The sequence below is a fragment of the Lissotriton helveticus genome, chromosome 10 (assembly GCF_964261635.1).
Source record: "Lissotriton helveticus chromosome 10, aLisHel1.1, whole genome shotgun sequence".
NCBI lineage: Eukaryota > Metazoa > Chordata > Amphibia > Caudata > Salamandridae > Lissotriton > Lissotriton helveticus.
The window spans coordinates 655,944,880-655,962,954 of NC_136071.1; the positions used below are offsets into that span (position 1 = coordinate 655,944,880).

The following is an 18,075-nucleotide window of genomic DNA, read 5'->3' on the forward strand; positions in this document are numbered from 1 at the left end:
GCGGCGATATCCTCAAAGGCGGCTGCCAGAGAGTCACATAAGGTCTGTGAGACTGGAATATTGTTCATGGCACCAGTCGGGTGGGAAAGATCGTTCACAATCTTAAACAAGGTCTGTGACTTGTTGATCGCCTGATTCAGCATATCCTACAGGTAGACCGCCTTTGCACACTTGATCTGTGCTTTATATTCCTGTAGTGCCAGCCTAAAGGTGACTTTCGCTGCATCTAAATAGTGCTTCCTCCAAGCCCTCTCTGCCCGCTTGCATCTCAACTTCAGTTGCAAAAGGTCGTTGGTGTACCAAGGCATAGCTCAGTTCTGTCTGTCCCTTGATCTGCGCAGTGGGGCCACCTTGTCCAAGGAGTTGGATATTTGCCGACACAGGCTGGCGTAGCTTTCATCAACACTACCTCCCAGTGTAAATCCTTCAGGGAGTAGAGTAGGCAGGACTGGAGATTTTAGAGGAGTCTAGACCAAGGTCTGCCCATTTTGGTGTGTCTCAGCCCTGTATTACTCAGAGAAATCAAAGGTAGGTAAAGATAGAAGGAGACAAGTGCGTGATCCTTCCAGCATTGGGGCATGACGTCATTCACCATTACCTGCTGTCCGTCAGCAAAAACCAGGTCCAGGACGTGACCCTTCGAATGAGAGGCAGAGAGGACCAGCTGTTGCAACTGGATATTGCTACAGGCCTGGCAGAGGTCATTATAAGCAGTGTCCAAAGGCCCATTCGGCCACAGATTAAAATCTCCCAGAACTAGCAATCTAGTATGGGAATTAGAGAGGTCATAAATGAGATAAAAAAAATCCGGCAAGGTTGATGGTACATTACCCGGCGGTCTATAACAGAGAACCCCTGAATGTAACGTTCTCTCCTGCCCTTTAAAGGAGAAGCCCATGAGCTCAAAGCCCGGTACCTCCTTGATCTCTAACTGCGAGTGCGCTAGGGTTTCCCGGAAGATGAAACCTATGCCGCCACCTCTGTTCTTCAAGCGAGGAGTATGCCTAATTTTATAGCCCGAAGGGCAAGCCAAGCCCAGTTCTCCCCCGCTGTCCGCCCGTGTCCATGTTTCCGTGAGGAAAAGCACATCTAGTCCACAGGACTCAATAAGAAGGAAAATCTCCGAATGGTGCTTACAAAGGGACCGGACGTTGAGTAATCCACATGAAAGCTGCTCCGGCTTATCAGTAAGAACAACCTGCTGAGTGCAGGGTGTCTGGTCTGACCTAAACTGCAAAGGTTCTGCCCTAGAATAGACTGTGCGTGGAGTAGTCGGAAGGGCAAAATAGCAGGCCCTAGGCGCGTGCGTTGCGCGAACGGGCGCAACCGGGCTTACCTCTGGCGCACCTTCAGCGCGCCTACGTCTCGTCCGCTGCGTGCCAATGCTGCGCGCTTGGGAGGTGGCCATCTTAAATACCAGAGTATCGAGAGAGTCCTGTGAGGGCAAGCCACTGGCCCCTCACACAAGATGGCGCCTAGAGATCGATTAGACCTCCTAAAAGCCCAACCCAATATGGCGGCCAAAAGCGGCGAGTTCCTAATGAGCCCCCAAGCTATCCCTCTGTCCCAACAAGTGTGGGTGCCAAAATGATTAACATGCGGGTAAGTTCTATCTAAGATACCCCAGACACAAGAGATAGAGCGACAGCGTTCTAAGCGCGAGCAGCGCGAGACGAGTTAGTGCCAAATACAATTAATGCCAAACAAGTTATTTAAAATATGTAAAACACAGCGGATGGTAGCAGTATGCGTAGCGCGTCGCGTAGCAGGCTAGTAAGTCAAGTGAGACAAGACAGAGTTAGACACATTGAGATTTATAACCTCATTTTCAGGACAAGCCCACGATCTGCGCCGTTTACTCACCCAAAGCTGGCATGTTCTCTTAACTGATGAGATTCTAAGAAAAATTTTGACACGGTATCCTCAAATAACTTTCAAAAAGACCCGCTCTCTGCAGGTAGAATTGAGCAGAAATCTTGTGACCAGTGTCAATAGACAGATGGGTGGGAGTCGCCCAGGTTTTTTCTGCTGTAGAAAGTGTAAAGCCTGTAGTAATAGTGTGGACTGCAATAAACTTGTGGTAGCAAGCTCTAACAGAAAATTTGAGATTAAAAAAAGTACTCGCATGCAACACAATGCTCTTGTTTGCCCGTGCAATAAGTTGTATATAGGTAGTACCATTCATCGTGCAATAAAAGAGTCCTGGAACATGTACATGCTATATGACACAACAACCGACAATATCCGATATCACAGCATTTTTATGACCACCACTTTCAAAATGAATAACAGCTCAGAATGGTGGTGGTAGATGCGGTGTACAATAATGTGAGGGTGGCAATCGAGAACTTGCACTTCGCAAACTTGAGTAAATACATCATAGATTTTGAGACCATGATGGCTACTGGATTCAACTCTAGTGAAGAATTGGCTGTGTATTTGCATTATCAGGCAGTGTGTGTGATCTGATTGGTAGAACATGTATTACTGTTTCCTTTATGATACATTCTGGATTTTAATCGTATGTCATTTCATTTTTCTTTAGGGAAGAGGTCTGTCATTTTTGTGGTCTTTTTGACAGTCACAATACTGGTTTTCAATGGTACGACAAAGAATCAACTATGCCATCGATGATACCGCCCACTTGGGCAGGGACTTTAATATAATATTATTGAATGTATACTATTTGGAATAAGATCTGTTTGCCCACTTGGGCTGGATTGCCATTGTAACAACGTCGATTGGTTTTATAATCTTGGACTAATTTGTAATCAGATTTGGAATGGAGTGCATTTCCTATACATACTCTAAATCTGTACGTACTGTCCGGTAATAAGATTTGGTGATCAATGCTGTAATGAATTTGGAATGTATAATATTCTGTATATGATCTATTTGCCCACTTAGGCTAGACTGCCACTGTAACAGTGTCAATTGGTTGTGTGATCTAGGATGAAATGAGATATCAGATTTGGAGTAAACTATATGTATTTTACATATTTTAAATCTGTACTTGTTGTCCAGTAATAGGAATTGAGGATTAATGCTGCAATGAATTCTATGTGACATCAAGATATTGTATCACTTTGTAATATAATACATAGATCAACAAACAGTTTACCTTGTCAAAATGGCTGCTAAGTATGCATTTGTATATACTTGGGTTGACAGTCCTCTTTCCATTTTCATTATGTGCACTATTTGAATGGCTGCTATGAAAATTACTTGCTTAAAGCATGATCAACGCGAAAGTCGAAACGCGTTGTTTTGGGAGTCATTAAAACTTTATTCTTCACCGCACATGGGTGTCCGAGCTTTCTTCTGTGACTAGTGGGAGAGGATTTTGATAGAGATACACACACACACACACATATATATACATACACTGCATATCAGTTCAATACAAATGTACACAGGAAGAAAGAAGAAAAAACCTACTTTATGAACAGGCTATGAGATGCGACAATTAGACACCCAAGTGTGAAACAGGAGGCAGTGATCAGGAGGGGAGGCAAATAGAATAGAGCTGTAACTAAGAAGACTGGATATCTGCAGCAGGCATGGTAAAGGGGGAGATGTTTTGTAGAACACAGGTGAAGAGACTGGAGGCGTCCATATTTTTCTGCAATCAAATAGGACATACAGTGCCAAATGTGTACCACATGTAATTTATGGTAGTTGCAGGTAGGAATAAATTACTTGTTGGCAGGTGCTAGAATGGAGTCCGTTATAACCAGTACGAACTGTTTCCACAGTCCCCCTTAGTGCAAAAATGAGTTATTAAAAAAAGGTGTGCGCAACTAGTTAATCAAGTTACAAGCATGACAACAGGTATCTGTACTTAAACAATATATGAAAACATTTAGGCACAAAACAGTTTGCACGATGGCGAAACACACATTTCTACTTAACAGGGCTGCACTAATAAAAATGTTCAAAAACATTGAATATCTGAAACAAATGATTGAGGGCAAACCTTGTGACAGTCCCAGAGCTCCATATACGGCCAGTCTGACTTTTGTATACTGTTGCGTGCCATTGATAACCTTGTCATCTGTCCAAAGGCTCAGCCAATAGTTGGAAGAAAGTGCAGCTACATGATTTAATAGGAAAAGAAAGATGCTTACAAAGGAAAGCAAAAGGCCAATGGCCTTCATGTATTCCCAAAACACAGACAGCTTGACCTAGGAAGAAAAGGAATACCAATTTAGAACATTAACCACGTAATAAAAAACTTGAACCTATTACGAATCTACAAACAGACTGCAAGAAATATGGCATATAAATAAATTAGTTGTTAATGGACACAATAAGGTACACTTAGCTCTAACAAAGGTCAGCCAGAAAAGCCATATTTTCACGAGGCACTAGGGGCCTAATTTAGTATTTTTGTTGCCGACTTTCTACGTCCACCAATGTACACTTTTAAAAGGAGATAGATTTATAATTTTGCCACAGCAGAAGATGTTTGTTTCCTTTACTAATTGGCTGCATCTTCAACAGTAGAAGACCCCTGTGCTGGAGAAACAGTCTACCATGCTGTGGGGCTTTACCAACGTTTAAGGGGCACAATACTTAACTGTGTTAAAATATGCCGCAATTCCTATGGGGGCCAAAAAGAGTGCTTTGCCACACAAAGTATCAAATCAATCACCCTTTATTGGTAGGTGATCCTCCACCAGGTCTTTTGGAGTTAATTCTTAACCTTACAAAAAGCTGTTTCGAAACCTGGGAAAATGAAAATGCTTGCCACTAGGAGAACCCTATCTGGGGTGGTTAAACCCCGAGATGGGTTAAAAAAAAAAAGAAAAAGTCTCCATTACCACAATCCTATCAACCTGGCCACAAATGTGTCTCCTTCTTTACTCCAACAATCACTCTAAAGATGTACAAGGTTCTCAGAGACTAAACATCCGGTCGTTGTTCGAAAGTACAGATAGAGAGCACATTTGCAGTGTCCTGTGGATTCATGTTATTCCAGTTTACTGACTATTTCACTATTCAAGTCTTTCCTAGAAGGTCTCCAAAAAGCGTCTGGGTATCTGTGTGTAGCTAGAAAGGTCTTGGGAGAGTGTCTCTATTATTAGAATGAGCAATATCCCTCATTCTGTCCGCAGTTCAAGACAAATTACTATCAGCTTATTAGCAGAGCAGCAATTATCTTTAGATTACTATTTTGGGAAGCTGAAATAATTTGATCACTTGCAATGTGGTACATACCATAATCCTTAGACTGGCAATGCTCACCACATAGACACTTTGCATTATCTTTATTCTCAACTGATCCCATTTTTTAAAGAAAAATTTAGAAAAAAGGCAACTGCCAACTTTAGTTTTTTTTGGAGTACAAATCGAAAAAGTTCCTTTCAGGAATGCCTTCTCTGGCAAAGACTTCTAGCCGCAGACTCTTTACCTTAGAATAATACCAAGCGTCACACTAGAACCAGAAAATTTTGAGCAGTATGTCTGCGTGGTGGTAGGTGGCATCGGTCAGCACTGCACTGGAAGTGGCATTTGCAATGTCTATATAGGTGCCACCCTGGCGCGCGGACATCAGTTTCGTTTTGAGACATTTCTGCGCCAGTAGCATCAAGCCACGCCAGAAAGCGGATGGACCAGTGTGTATACAAGGAGCTTTCTAGATGGAAAAAAACGCTTGCAGAAGTGGTCAGATTGGGAAGATCGCTAAGGAGCATGCGGCAAGAAAGTCTCTGCCAGATAAGAAGTTACCTAAGGTAAGTTACTTGTTCATCCAATAGAGACGCCTAGCTGCATATTCCTTACCTTAGAATAGATACCAACGCAATACCTCCCAGGAGATGGGTCTGTTAACAGATTCAGGGCAAAAAGTCCTTGAGGACTGAACAGGGAAAATGTCCGTTGCAATACACTGGACTGTCAAGGCATTAGTGTTTTGTAAACTTCTGCAGAGATGCTCATGTAGCTGCCTGGCAGATATCCTGCAAAAGCAACGATGAGTTGATCATCCACCAGGTGTTCTCTGTTCAAGTCAATAGAGTCGCTCCTCCTCCTTGGATGGGTTGGCCAGAGGGAAGGAGGTTGTTGTACAAGTTACTTACCTTCGGTAACTATGTATCTGGTAAAGACGATTCCAGCCGCAGATTCCTTAGCGTAGAATTATCCCCAGGCGTGACACTGGATCTGGAAATTTTTTCTTTTCCCCAGCATCTCTGCGCGGCGGGAGGCGGTACCGCGTGCCTCCACCCTGACGTCGTCCGCGGGCGTGACGTCAGTGAGGTAACATAAGCCCCACCCCAGCGCGCCAACATCAGTTTTCTTCAGAGAACTTTTCCGCGCTGTGAGAAGTTGGCCTGGTATAGGATGTTCACTATTCTAGTGAACACCTTGCACCAGTCCAAACAACCCTTATGGTGATGGTTCCAAGTCAACCGTATATACCCGCTATCCTAGTGGTAGGGTGGACAGAACAGTCTTAGGCTAAAAGACTCTTGAGGGCGTGTAAAGCCAGCTGTTTAACCATATGCAACCCCTTGAATATCTAATGCAAGGACAGCACACAGGATATATATAAAATATATATGTATTTATTCACTAACACACTCCTCTGAACTCTTTATGAGATCAGAGGCCAAAGCACATAACAAGATACTTAGTCAGAATACGTTAAGTTGCACAATTTACGGTTAGGCCCTAGGGACGAAGCAAACCATATATTAAGAAAGTGGTATAAGTACCACGTCACGAGAAAAGTAAAGGCCTAGGGCATCGCTGGGGCTACACTATCTGAACCTTAGTTTAGAAGTAGGAGGCCCACAGGCGGCGCGTGCAGTGTCTTTACACACACGCGTGAGTCAATGCAAAGTCAATGGGAACTTAGAAGTTAGATTTAGAAGGATTTAGGACAATTTCGGTTTAGCTAGGAGGAAACAACTAAAAACCTAGTCACTTGGATAGTCAATACCCCTAGGAGCACCGAAGTGCTCGCTTTACCTCACCCACGGAAGGCGGGTGCATAGGTGTGAAGATGTGTCGGGTTTCGCCATTGAATCCTACAGAGCCTTTGACGAAAGATGCTGCAGGCGACGAGGAGGAAGAAGTCCGGGTGGATTGAAGATGAAGAGGACCTGAAAGCAGAGGGGACAGAGTCTGGGTCACTAGCCAGTGACCGGGTGGAACCAGGAAGGAACCAGATGACGTCGCGGAGCAATCAGGTGATGTCTTGAAGCTCGTCTTGGCAGCCACGTGGACCAGGAGGCGTCAATGGCGACCAGGTGCTGGAGACGAGCTGTCCCACGAAGGTTCTCGCAGATGGAGGGGTTGACGTACGGATTGGAGTCAAAAAGCCTTGGCAAAGGCAACCCATGCAGGATACAACAAAGGCTTCTGGTGCAGACCAGCAAGGTCTGAGGTGCTTCACCTTTGCAGGGAAGCAAGGGCCAGTCCGGAGCAACCAGACCAGCGAGGTGGTTCAAAAGGATTGTCGTCACAGAGGCTACTAGCCAACGGGCCAGCAACCGGACAACGCGTCGAGCAGAACACAAGCAGAAGGGCCCCACGCAGAACTCGTGGAGTGTGGAGGGTTGATCTTCGGTGCAGGTGGAGCTCGGGTTCGGGGTATCTCAATCCCCAGTGCACAGTTTCGAGGATGCCTCAGAAGCTGCACAGGTAGCAAGTTGCAGGCTTTCCAAGATGTACGGTCCCACGTGTCTCGTCGCCTCTACGGGTCTCAGCTATGCTGTAGTCGTGAAGAGAGGGTCAGAGAGGTCTGGAAGTCTGGGTCTTGTCAGGCTCTATGCTCTGGTTCCGGCGGGAACGTCGACAAAGCAAGCCGTTGATTTGCTGGATGGTGCCTGTTTGCCCAGGGTGGTCACTCCTTGGCCACAAGAGAGATTCTTCAGTCTTCAGCTTCAGCAGAATGTCGAAGGTCCAGAGTTTTGTGTCAAGTTTCGATTCAGGATTAATCTAAAGTCTCAGCTCATATCTTTATACAACTAAAGGGGGCTGGATTACTTTCTAGGTCCCTCCTATGGGTGGGACCAGCAAGGGGTGTGGTTACACCCCCTTTCCTTTGTCCAGTTTCGCGCCAGAGCTGGGGCTGGAGTGCCCCAGGAACCGGTTTGAACCGGGGTATGCATGGAGCACCTAGGGTGCTCCAGGCAGTGTCTCAATCTATTCAGCCCTCCCTGTCCCAATACACAAAGTCCTGTCTGGGGTGGTGCTCGCACCTCTCCAGGCAGGAAACCTATTGTCCAAACCTCCGTGACTGGAAGGACTCCCAGCAACAGGAGGTCAGACTTGTGTCGTTGGCAGCAGCGTCCATTTTGTGACGCTGGGGCTCTGGTTAACTTTAACCAGGATAGTCAGCAACAACATGTCTTCTCTCTCTAGAAGGGTGGAATGCTACCCCCGTCGCCAGAATTGGCGAGGGGGTAGTATTCCAAAGCGTATGACACCTTACACGACATGTTTGGATAAAGCCAAACCTAGCATTTAACCGCGATGTTCATAATGCACTTAAGAGTATATGGTATGGCAATATCATAGAACAGCTATAAGGAAATGGTTCCGAAAGTTGCAGACAGGCTCAGCTCACGCTAGAGCACCATCTCACACATAACCAAGCATTCTGCCTCCAGGATTGTTAAGGCCTGCCATAGGAGTGACTTAAAGGTTACTATGTGTCTATATACAAGTAGGTATAGGAATACCATACCTAAGCAAGGGGTGATTACACGACCTTGCCCCAGCTGAGTGATCAGCCAGTTGTGTCTATTTGAGTGACCAGCCAGGGGTGGCATAATACATGCTGCAGCCCCTGGTAGGCCTAGGTTACACCTATGCCTTGAGTACCTAGGGTACACTTCTACAGGGGCTGACAAGGTGAACCAATTCCCAATGGTGTATGTACCTAGAGTACATGGTGTAAATTTAGAAAGTGCATCTGGGCTGTGGGTCTGATTAACAGGCCCACAGCCACATCTAAGTCGAAAACCAGTTAAGCAAATCAAAAGTGGGGGTGACCATAGGAAGCAGACCCTACTCTCCTACAGGAACTACAGCGGGGTCAGGCTGACCAGCGATGCATCTTGGACAGGTCAGTGTCAAAATAGGTTTTGGTCTTCAGTGTAGTCTCAGTCCACTTTTTGGTGAACATTTTTCAAGACCAAATTATAGGGTGAGGTAGGAGAGCACCTTCGATACCCCAACCAAGGGCACAAGAAAGGTAAGACTTATGGGCAGAAGCAGGGTTCAAGGTCTCAGAAGCTGGTTATGTCCCTGTAGCTCACGCAGGAGACCAGCTAACTAGCCCTTGGAGTCACTCTGGTAGTCCTGGTTCAAGCAGTAAGACAGGCCCCAAGCAGGAGAGCAGTCCGAAGCAGTCCTTCAGAGGTCTTCCACGGGTACTGGAGTGTACCAAAGAGTTGGTCTAAGAATCCAATATTTATACCTGGTGACAGCCTTTGATGTTGATGAATTTTATAACCTACCCCCACATCTGGTTCTGCAACGTTCCTCCCTTCCCCTGCCAAGGCTCCAAGTCGTCTAGGGTCACACAAGAATAGTGTTTGGCTTCCTTGTGTGGTGCTGCAGGCAAGCCCCTTTGAAGTGCCAGGGGACAGCTCCAGCCCAACCAATCCTGCCCACTGTCTGGGATGAATACACAAACCCTAACAGCAGGGTCACGTGACCCAGGACACTGGAAGCAGACACCAAATGGTTATAACAAAAAATGCCAATTTTCTACAAATGGCACTTTCAGAATTTGACTTAGAATCAGACTATCATTAAAAAGGTTTTTGAATTCATTAGAGACCAAAAATTACATTTCTATTTGTTCCCAATCAAAAGTCAGCACTTATTAAGTGTAAAGAGCTAACCCAAAGTTATTCTATAGGAGAGGTAGGCCTTGCAGTATTGAAAACCAAATGTTTTTTTTTTAACTAGGTCATGTAAAACCTAAAAACACATGTCCTACCTTTTAAACTACAATGCACTCTAATTAGGGCCTACCTTAGTGGTGATAAATGTATTAAAAAAAGAAGGTTTGTGGCAGTGTTAGGACGTCTGGACGGCCGAGATGTTACACTTTGCGAATTCCGACCAGGCCGCGTTCTTCGAGGCTTTCTGGGAGGTTGGCGTCCTTATTGGTGGGCACAGTGTTTATGGGGGGGGGACTTCAATTCGGTTGTGGATGTGATGTTAGATCGTTCCCATCCTCCGCTGGCACAATCAGTGGTCTGCAGAGTAGCTAAGGCGCGACAGGATTGGCAGGAGGAGTGGGGCCTCATAGACGCCTGGCGGACGCACCACCCGCAGATAGGGATTATTCGTTCTACTCCGCCCCTCACGACCTTCACATTCGCCTCGATACTGTTCTTTGCACGTCTGGGGCCCAGGAACTCACACATCACAGTGAATACCTGGCGAGAACCATCTCGGATCATAACCCTTGCTTGATCACGGTCCTATGGTCGCGACAGCGGCAAGCGGTTCCCGCATGGCGACTGAACCCGATGACACTGGAGGACCCGGTGTTTAGTGCGGAGGTCAGGGAAGGCATCGAACATTACTTTCAGGAGAACTCGGGGGCGGCGACATCTAGGGCGCATGAGTGGGATGCCTTCAAGGTTGTGATACGGGGCGTGTGTATCTCGTCCACAGCGGGGGCGCGTCGGACCTTGTTGCGCAACATAGAGCGGGAGGAGACCAGCCTGCGCCAAGCGGAGAGAGATAGTCATGTCACTGCGGGCAGTCAGGAGGAGGTGCTGGCGGGGAGGGAGCAGGTGGCCACACATGTCCAGAGGCTCCGCTGTTTTGATTACAGGGAATACATGGTTCGCGCACATGCGGAAAGGGACAGGGTGGGGACGCTGCTGGCCTGGCTGGCCAACCCAACTGTCAGGGGCAATCCAATAGTATCACTGGCTACGCACACGGGAGGTCTGGTCTACTCACAGAGAGAGATCAATGACCAATTCCTGGATTATTACACACCACTCTATCAGAGCAGGTTGGAGGTGCCGCCTGATGGTCTAGATACTTTTCTGGAGGGGGCACAGTTACCAAGGTTGGAATCGGAGCAGAGACGCGTTGGGTGCTGTTATTTCTCTGGGGGAGATTAGAGCGGCGATTAAGCACATGGCCAGGAACAAGACACCAGGGGCGGACGGCTTACCGGTGGAATTTTACGCCACGTATATTGACCTTCTTGCTCCGCAGTTACACCTGGTGTATGGAGAGGCTTGGTTACTGGGCAGGTTGCCGCCGTCAGCCAGAGAGGCGATTATAGTGCCGCTACTGAAGAAGGGTGAGTCGCGCCCACTGCAAGGACAGCTTATCGCCCGCTCTCAATGCTCACGGTGGATTATAAGGTGCTAAGCAGAATCTTGGCCACGCGGCTCTCGGACCACATGAGTGCACAAGTGCACCCAGATCAGTCGGGTTTCATCCCCACGCGGAACACGGCGACGTGTATACGAAGGCTGGTGCGGGTCATGGGGGTGGAAGGAGAAGGTCCATTGGGCGCGGCCGTGCTATCGGTAGATATCGAAAAGGCGTTCGATAGTGTGGAGTGCTGTACAGCTCCGCTACGGCCAGGGTTCATACGGGCCGTTATGTGTCGGCGGCGTGCCCAGTGGAGAGGGGTACTCGACAGGGCTGTTCCCTGTCTCGGCTCTTATTTGCACTGGCGATCGAACCATTAGCGGCGCGGGCCCGGCAGGGACGACATTACGAGGGGGTGCCGCTGCGTGGTGAAACGCATTATATCTCCTTATATACCTGGCTGATGTAGAGGACTCAGTGCGAGGGGCACAAACCCTCCTCTGGGAGTTTGGCTGTCTATCGGGGCTGCAGGTTAATTGGACTAAGACCGGTCTATTCCCATTGACTCCGGATTGCTTCCGGCCCTCGACACTGGAGGGCCTGCGCTGGGAATCGGAGTGCCTGCCATATCTAGATGTCCGCATCTATCATACCCACTCGGATCTCTACGAGGGAAACATCGGCGGAGCGTTGAGGGGAATTCGAGGCAGCATGGGGTTTTGCGCACCCTCCCACTGTCGGTAGCTGGACGGATAGCGTTGCTAAAGATGGTGGTTCTCCCGCGGTTGCTATATTTCTTCCGCACACTACCGGTGTGGATTCCGACTTCCTTTTTCAGGATGTTGCGATCAATGGTGATAGGGTTCATCTGGGGTTCTGGCAGGAGGCGAGTGGCGTTGACCACCCTGCTACGACCACGGGAGAAAGGGGGACTGGCGGTGCCAGACTTCGAATGGTATTATCTGGCGGTGCAGTTGCAATGGCTGACACAGGCGGTAGCGCGTGAGTTTAGAGGCCCTGACGGACCACAGGGCAGAGTTATTACTCGCCATGTCCTGTCCTTTATAGTGCTCCAGCAGAAACTCAGGCTGGATCAACTCACTCTCGAAGAGCGTACTATCCGAAAATGCTGGCTGCGTAGCCAGAAACGAGCGGGAATCCCCGTTCCGTACGCGCCGGAGATCCCTCTGGGCATGTGCACCGCCATTCCGCATGGCGGGGATTGGTCGGCGCTAGCGGGCTGGGAAGAGTGTGGAGTCCACGTGATAGGGGATTTATATAGGGATGGTACCTTGTTGCCATTCTGAGAGCTGCAGAGTGTCTTTGATCTACCAAGGGGAGACTTTTTGCTGCATGCTGCCATAGTGTCGGGAATCCAGAAACAGTGGAGAATGGGCCTGGTGGAACCCCCCACGTCGTTGGGCTGTCAATAGGTCACGATGGATGCTGGCACCTTCAAGGCTATCACCTGCTTATACAGGAGATTGGTGCTGGAGGGACTACCGCCCCTGGATAGGTTAAAGGGGCACTGGGAAGAGAACTTCGGCCAGCCGATACCGGAGACGACCTGGCCGCAGCTAGTGCGGAGGGCCTGGAAGGGCACACGCAATGTCAGGTTTCAATTAGTTCAATATTTCACACTACACAGGGCTTATCTGACGCCGGTCAAAATTCAACAAGTTTTTGGGGGAGCTCACTCAATGTGTCCCCGATGTAATACGGTGGGTGCTGACTTTGGTCATATGTTTTGGTCTTGCGCGGGGTTGGGCTCGTATTGGACCGATGTCGTGGCATGTCTGAACAGGGTAACAGAGCGTCAGATTGAAGTAGGAATGGGGGCTTGCCTTTTACTTTGGTTCCCACATACACCCGCCACAAAAATCACTAGTACATTTTTCGATCTGGGGTTGATTATGGCGAAAAGGGAGCTCACCATGCATTGGAAGTCAAGAGTGGGGCCCAGCTTTCTGAGGTGGCGGGGGAGTTTTCAACAATGGGCGAGTAGCGAAGGGACGCTCAGACTACAAGTAGCCAGACGCACCTCCAATGACAAGGCGCTAGACGCGGTCAGGGCGTGGGGCGCGCTGGTAATAGAACTTCAGTCTACAGCAGAGGCAGATGACGGGGATGGGCCAGCGAGTCAGGAACTAGCGACTGGGAACACCGGGAAACACACTGGAGATGGGATCAACTAGAACCTAGAACCTCGCCATGCGTGACGGCTACCACATTTAGGGCTGAGATGAGAAGAGAGCCTGGCACAGAGGCATGGGGCTCGCCTGCCTGTTTAGTGGGGCCACCTGACTCCCGATTTGGATGTAGTTACACATAACCTCAGAAGGGAGTTAAGTACCGGAGCACGAGGGGTTTATGCCATCACATTGGGGGGATGGAGGACACACGGACAAGGGGGGGTGGGGAGTTAGGTAAGAGATACTTGATATTGAGTACTGTCTATTTGCATTCTGAAGATAGGCCCATTACAGTGATGGTCCTGACTGAACTGTATGATTGTAAGATGACTGAAGAAAAGTTAATAAAAATCAGTTTAAAAAAAAAAATGCATTGGCCTCTGAGTGTTTCTGCAGCCATAAGCTTGTATTCAGTGCCAAGTCCAAAGTTTTCTGTACCCATGTTGATGCTTGGGGAAATTTCAAAGGACTACAAACCTAGGGAGGTAAGTATTCATTTGAATTTTGAATCAGAGTGACATAACCGAAACAGATTTGTTATCCTTCTAGAAACCTCCACTCCTTCCCATGCTCAACAGACTTTTGTATTATACCTTTGAAAGATAATGCTTTAGTTCATTTGGGTCAGTTGATGCTTAGGTGGGGGGAGGCGTTGAAATGGTGGGGAGGGTAAGCAAGTGAAGGGTATTCATACTTGAGTATTTCAGCCTTCAAATATATTTATTACTCTATTAAGCTTATTTTGCCGCTTAGAGATAAAAACACATTGAAAAATAGAAAAGAAACTCTTGAGGATGCATCACCTTACACAATGGGCACAGATGGAGGATAAACTAATGGAAGAAGTGTTCTAAGATGTCATTTAGAAAAAGGCATTAAGATGGCTTCTAAACGTAGGGGCAATTGGGGAATTATATAGTTACCAAAAACCTAGATTTAGAAAGGGTCAAGGGGATATATTTAAATACCTGTCATTTCATTTCCCCTAACTAAACATTATACCAAAAAAAGAGAAAAAGACAGGTCTCATATATGTTGCTGTACTAGTACCAGAGAAAGAAGGAAATCATGCAAAGAGAGTTCCAGCTGGCTGAGATATTCCCATCAGACCACCCTTTGTCTGAGTCTCATCATATGGGGTATTTGTATTTCATCCAATCAGCCGCCCAACCCATCAAACGATGGTGCGGATATGGATATAAGGTAGAAACTCTAGCCAAACTGTTACTCAAGGGGTAGTGCTCAAGGTGTGTAGTGCAGTGCTGTGGTGAAAACTTAAAATTAACGACTCAGGCAGAGAAAATTAATTTATTAGGATTTGTCTAAGTGTCAAGGTTAAAATCACGCCGGGCAGTCTAAATATATAACTGCACTGTGGCGCTGTGCAGGACGGTCCACATGTTTCAGCCAAATTGGAGAAAATTATCCGGCTTTCGTCAGGACCCAATAAATGAGCTACTGCAACAAGATAGTAGTGAGAGTGCTTAATTGTGAAAAGATAAAGTGCCAAAAATATTGTGCCAAAAATATTAGAGAATAAGAGAATACTTATATCTGCCTGGAACTTGGAGCCCCAATGTTCACAAGGAAGAAGTGCATTCTATTGAAATCCTAAAGAAAAAAGCACAATAAAAATACTTATTTGCATATATAACCCAATATCTACAGAAAACTGTACAGACAACATATAAAACAGAAGCACATTATACTCCGTTTATTCAAAACAATATTTTTGGCACTTTATCTTTTCACAATTAAGCACTCTCACTACTATCTTGTTGCAGTAGCTCATTTATTGGGTCCTGACGAAAGCCGGATAATTTTCTCCAATTTGGCTGAAACATGTTGACCGTCCTGCACAGCGCCACAGTGCAGTTATATATTTAGACTGCCCGGCGTGATTTTAACCTTGACACTTAGACAAATCCTAATAAATTAATTTTCTCTGCCTGAGTCGTTAATTTTAAGTTTTCACCACAGCACTGCACTACACACCTTGAGCACTACCCCTTGAGTAACAGTTTGGCTAGAGTTTCTACCTTATATCCATATCCGCACCATCGTTTGATGGGTTGGGCGGCTGATTGGATGAAATACAAATACCCCATATGATGAGACTCCGCCAAAGGGTGGTCTGATGGGAATATCTCAGCCAGCTGGAACTCTTTTTGCATGATTTCCTTCTTTCTCTGGTACTAGTACAGCAACATATATGAGACCTGTCTTTTTCTCTTTTTTTGTGAATTATATAGTTATCCTTTGATCCAGGAAACAAGCTGGCGTATTGGAACGAGTATAAACCGGACGTATCACTGTTTAAAAATATAAGCAGACTGTATAAGCTATTGAAGTGAATATATGCATATGTATGGAAAATAAACAGAAATATATTTAAAAACAAAAAGATGGCTTCTAAAAAATGTCTTTTCTGTGAATCTTTAAAAGCCTTATAGCATACATGGAGTAGTTTCTTACCTGTAAATCCAGTTCTGTAGTAGGGGTATCTCTATTATAGTCATAATATAGTGAATAGTACCACCCATGTGCGTGGACCCAGAATCAATAAAAAATAATCTCTTAAGCTGTCTTCATTGCAGTCATGCATAGACACTGAAGAGAGAATTAAGACAAATAATGCAGCCTAACATATAAAAGGCTACAAAGGCCAGCCCTTCATCTAAACAGTGAAAAGGATAGCCCACCATGTCCGGTTTAACACTATTTTACCAAGTTTTCCTCACAGGGAAAACTCCCCCTCACCAAAATCCTTGAAATGATAGAGAGGAAGTGTTGGACAGACTAGCCCCCATAAGCTGCCATTATGTGTCTTGAAAAGGGATACCGTGCCTTTAAGGAGCTCTCCAGAGACCCTCAGTATCCCATGATGCACAGCCAAAGTCCTTTTACTTTCAGTTCTTTTTGAAGGTGTATAAAGCAAGGCCTGTAGCATACAGTACAGTACCATTTTCTTCACCGGGGAGGAGGGCGGGCGCTTATGAGTATAACAGAGACACCCCTACTACAGAACTGGAGTTACAGGTAAGAAACTACTCCTTCTGTAGTAGGGGATCTCTGTGTATAGTCATAATCTAGTGAATAGAATGGCAAGCCCATCCCAACAACCAATGGAGGAAAAAGATAACACCATTACTGTGCAAACAGATTTCTCAACAAAGCCTGCCCAACCTGAGCATCCGCTCTGGCATCAGGAGGATGCCGAACAGGAGGAAAACACTTTCTTCAATCCTTCCAAAAAATCTTTAATCACAGGGATCTGGAAGAAGGATGTCTGTGAAGGGCATTTCCTATACGCAGTCAAAGCTGCGAGGTTAACCTTAATAGAAGGAAAATTAAGGCCAGACTGAGCCAAATGCAAAAGGTATGGAAGGATGACATCTTCCTTGCAGGTCATCGGATCATAATGCTTGGAAGTGCACCAGATGCAGAATCTCTTCCACTTGTAGGCATAGGAAGTCCTAGTGGAGGGTCTCTTAGCTTCCTTCAGTATAGTCATGCAATCTTCAGGGAGATTTAAGTGTCCATATTGCACTATATCAGGAGCCATGCCGCCAAACTCAACCATGAGAGGTTGGGGTGCACCATCTGCCCCCCGAACTTCGTGAGAAGGTCCGGTCGACACGGCAGCCGCATGTGGGGTAGGAGAGACCAGTGAAGCAGGTCTGTGAACCACCACTGTCGGTGCCACTCCGGAGCAATGAGGATCATCCATGCTCTGGACTGAGACAGTTTGATGAGCACCGCCGAAATCAGGGGAATGGGTGGGAAAGCGTACAGAATGCTGTTCAACCAGCTGATCTTTAGCGCGTTCCCCAGTGTCTCCGTTGATAATACCTGGAGACGAAGTCTCAGCATTTTTTGTTTTCGCCAGTGGCGAACAGATCTACGTCCGGAGTGCCCCACCTGTCGAAGATGTCTCCTAGCACTTCGTCGTTTAGAACCCACTCGTGGTTTTCTTGCACCAGCCTGCTGAGTGCGTCCGCCTGAGCATTCTGCACACCTGGCAGATGGGTAGCCGTTATCGTCAGTCCTCTGGCTAGCAGCCAGTGCCAGATCACCTGAGCTTCCTGCGACAGTGTGCGCAATCGAGCCCCCCTGCTTGTTGAGGTAATACATTGTGATCGTATTGTCCGTCTACACAAGCAAGGAGTTGGTCTGGAAGGACGGATGAAAGGCCTTCAGTGCCAAGTGAACAGCTCTGAGTTCCAGGAAATTGATGTGATACGTGGATTCCGCCGGGGACCACGCTCCCTGGATCTGTAGATGTGGTCTGAATGCGCTCCCCAGCCGTGGAGAGAAGCCTCAGTGACGACAGTCTGAATAGGAATGTCCTTGTGGAATGGAACCCCCTTGAGGAGATTCTCTGCGGAGCACCACCATCTCAGGGACTGTTGAGCGTGGAGGGACAGCTTGATCCTGTCGTCCCAGCTCCCCCGCTTCTGATCCCACTGATCCTCCAGACATTCCTGCAGCAGCCTCATGTGTAGGCGTGCGAGTGGTGTGAGGAAGATGCAAGAGGCCATCGACCCCAGTAGAGAAGACACCGTCCTCGCTGTTG

The 18,075-nt window shown here is 47.1% G+C and overlaps 1 protein-coding gene across 2 annotated transcripts in view; it reads right to left on the minus strand.

The window, feature by feature from the left end:
- Positions 1 to 18,075, minus strand: part of LOC144784432 (multidrug resistance-associated protein 1-like) — a 1,651,426-nt gene that overhangs the window by 461,926 nt on the left and 1,171,425 nt on the right. For both annotated transcript variants that reach the window (XM_078663183.1, XM_078663184.1), the window contains one exon: positions 3,977 to 4,184. In XM_078663183.1, the coding sequence (XP_078519309.1) occupies positions 3,977 to 4,184 (208 nt within the window). The remainder of the gene's footprint in view (positions 1 to 3,976; positions 4,185 to 18,075) is intronic.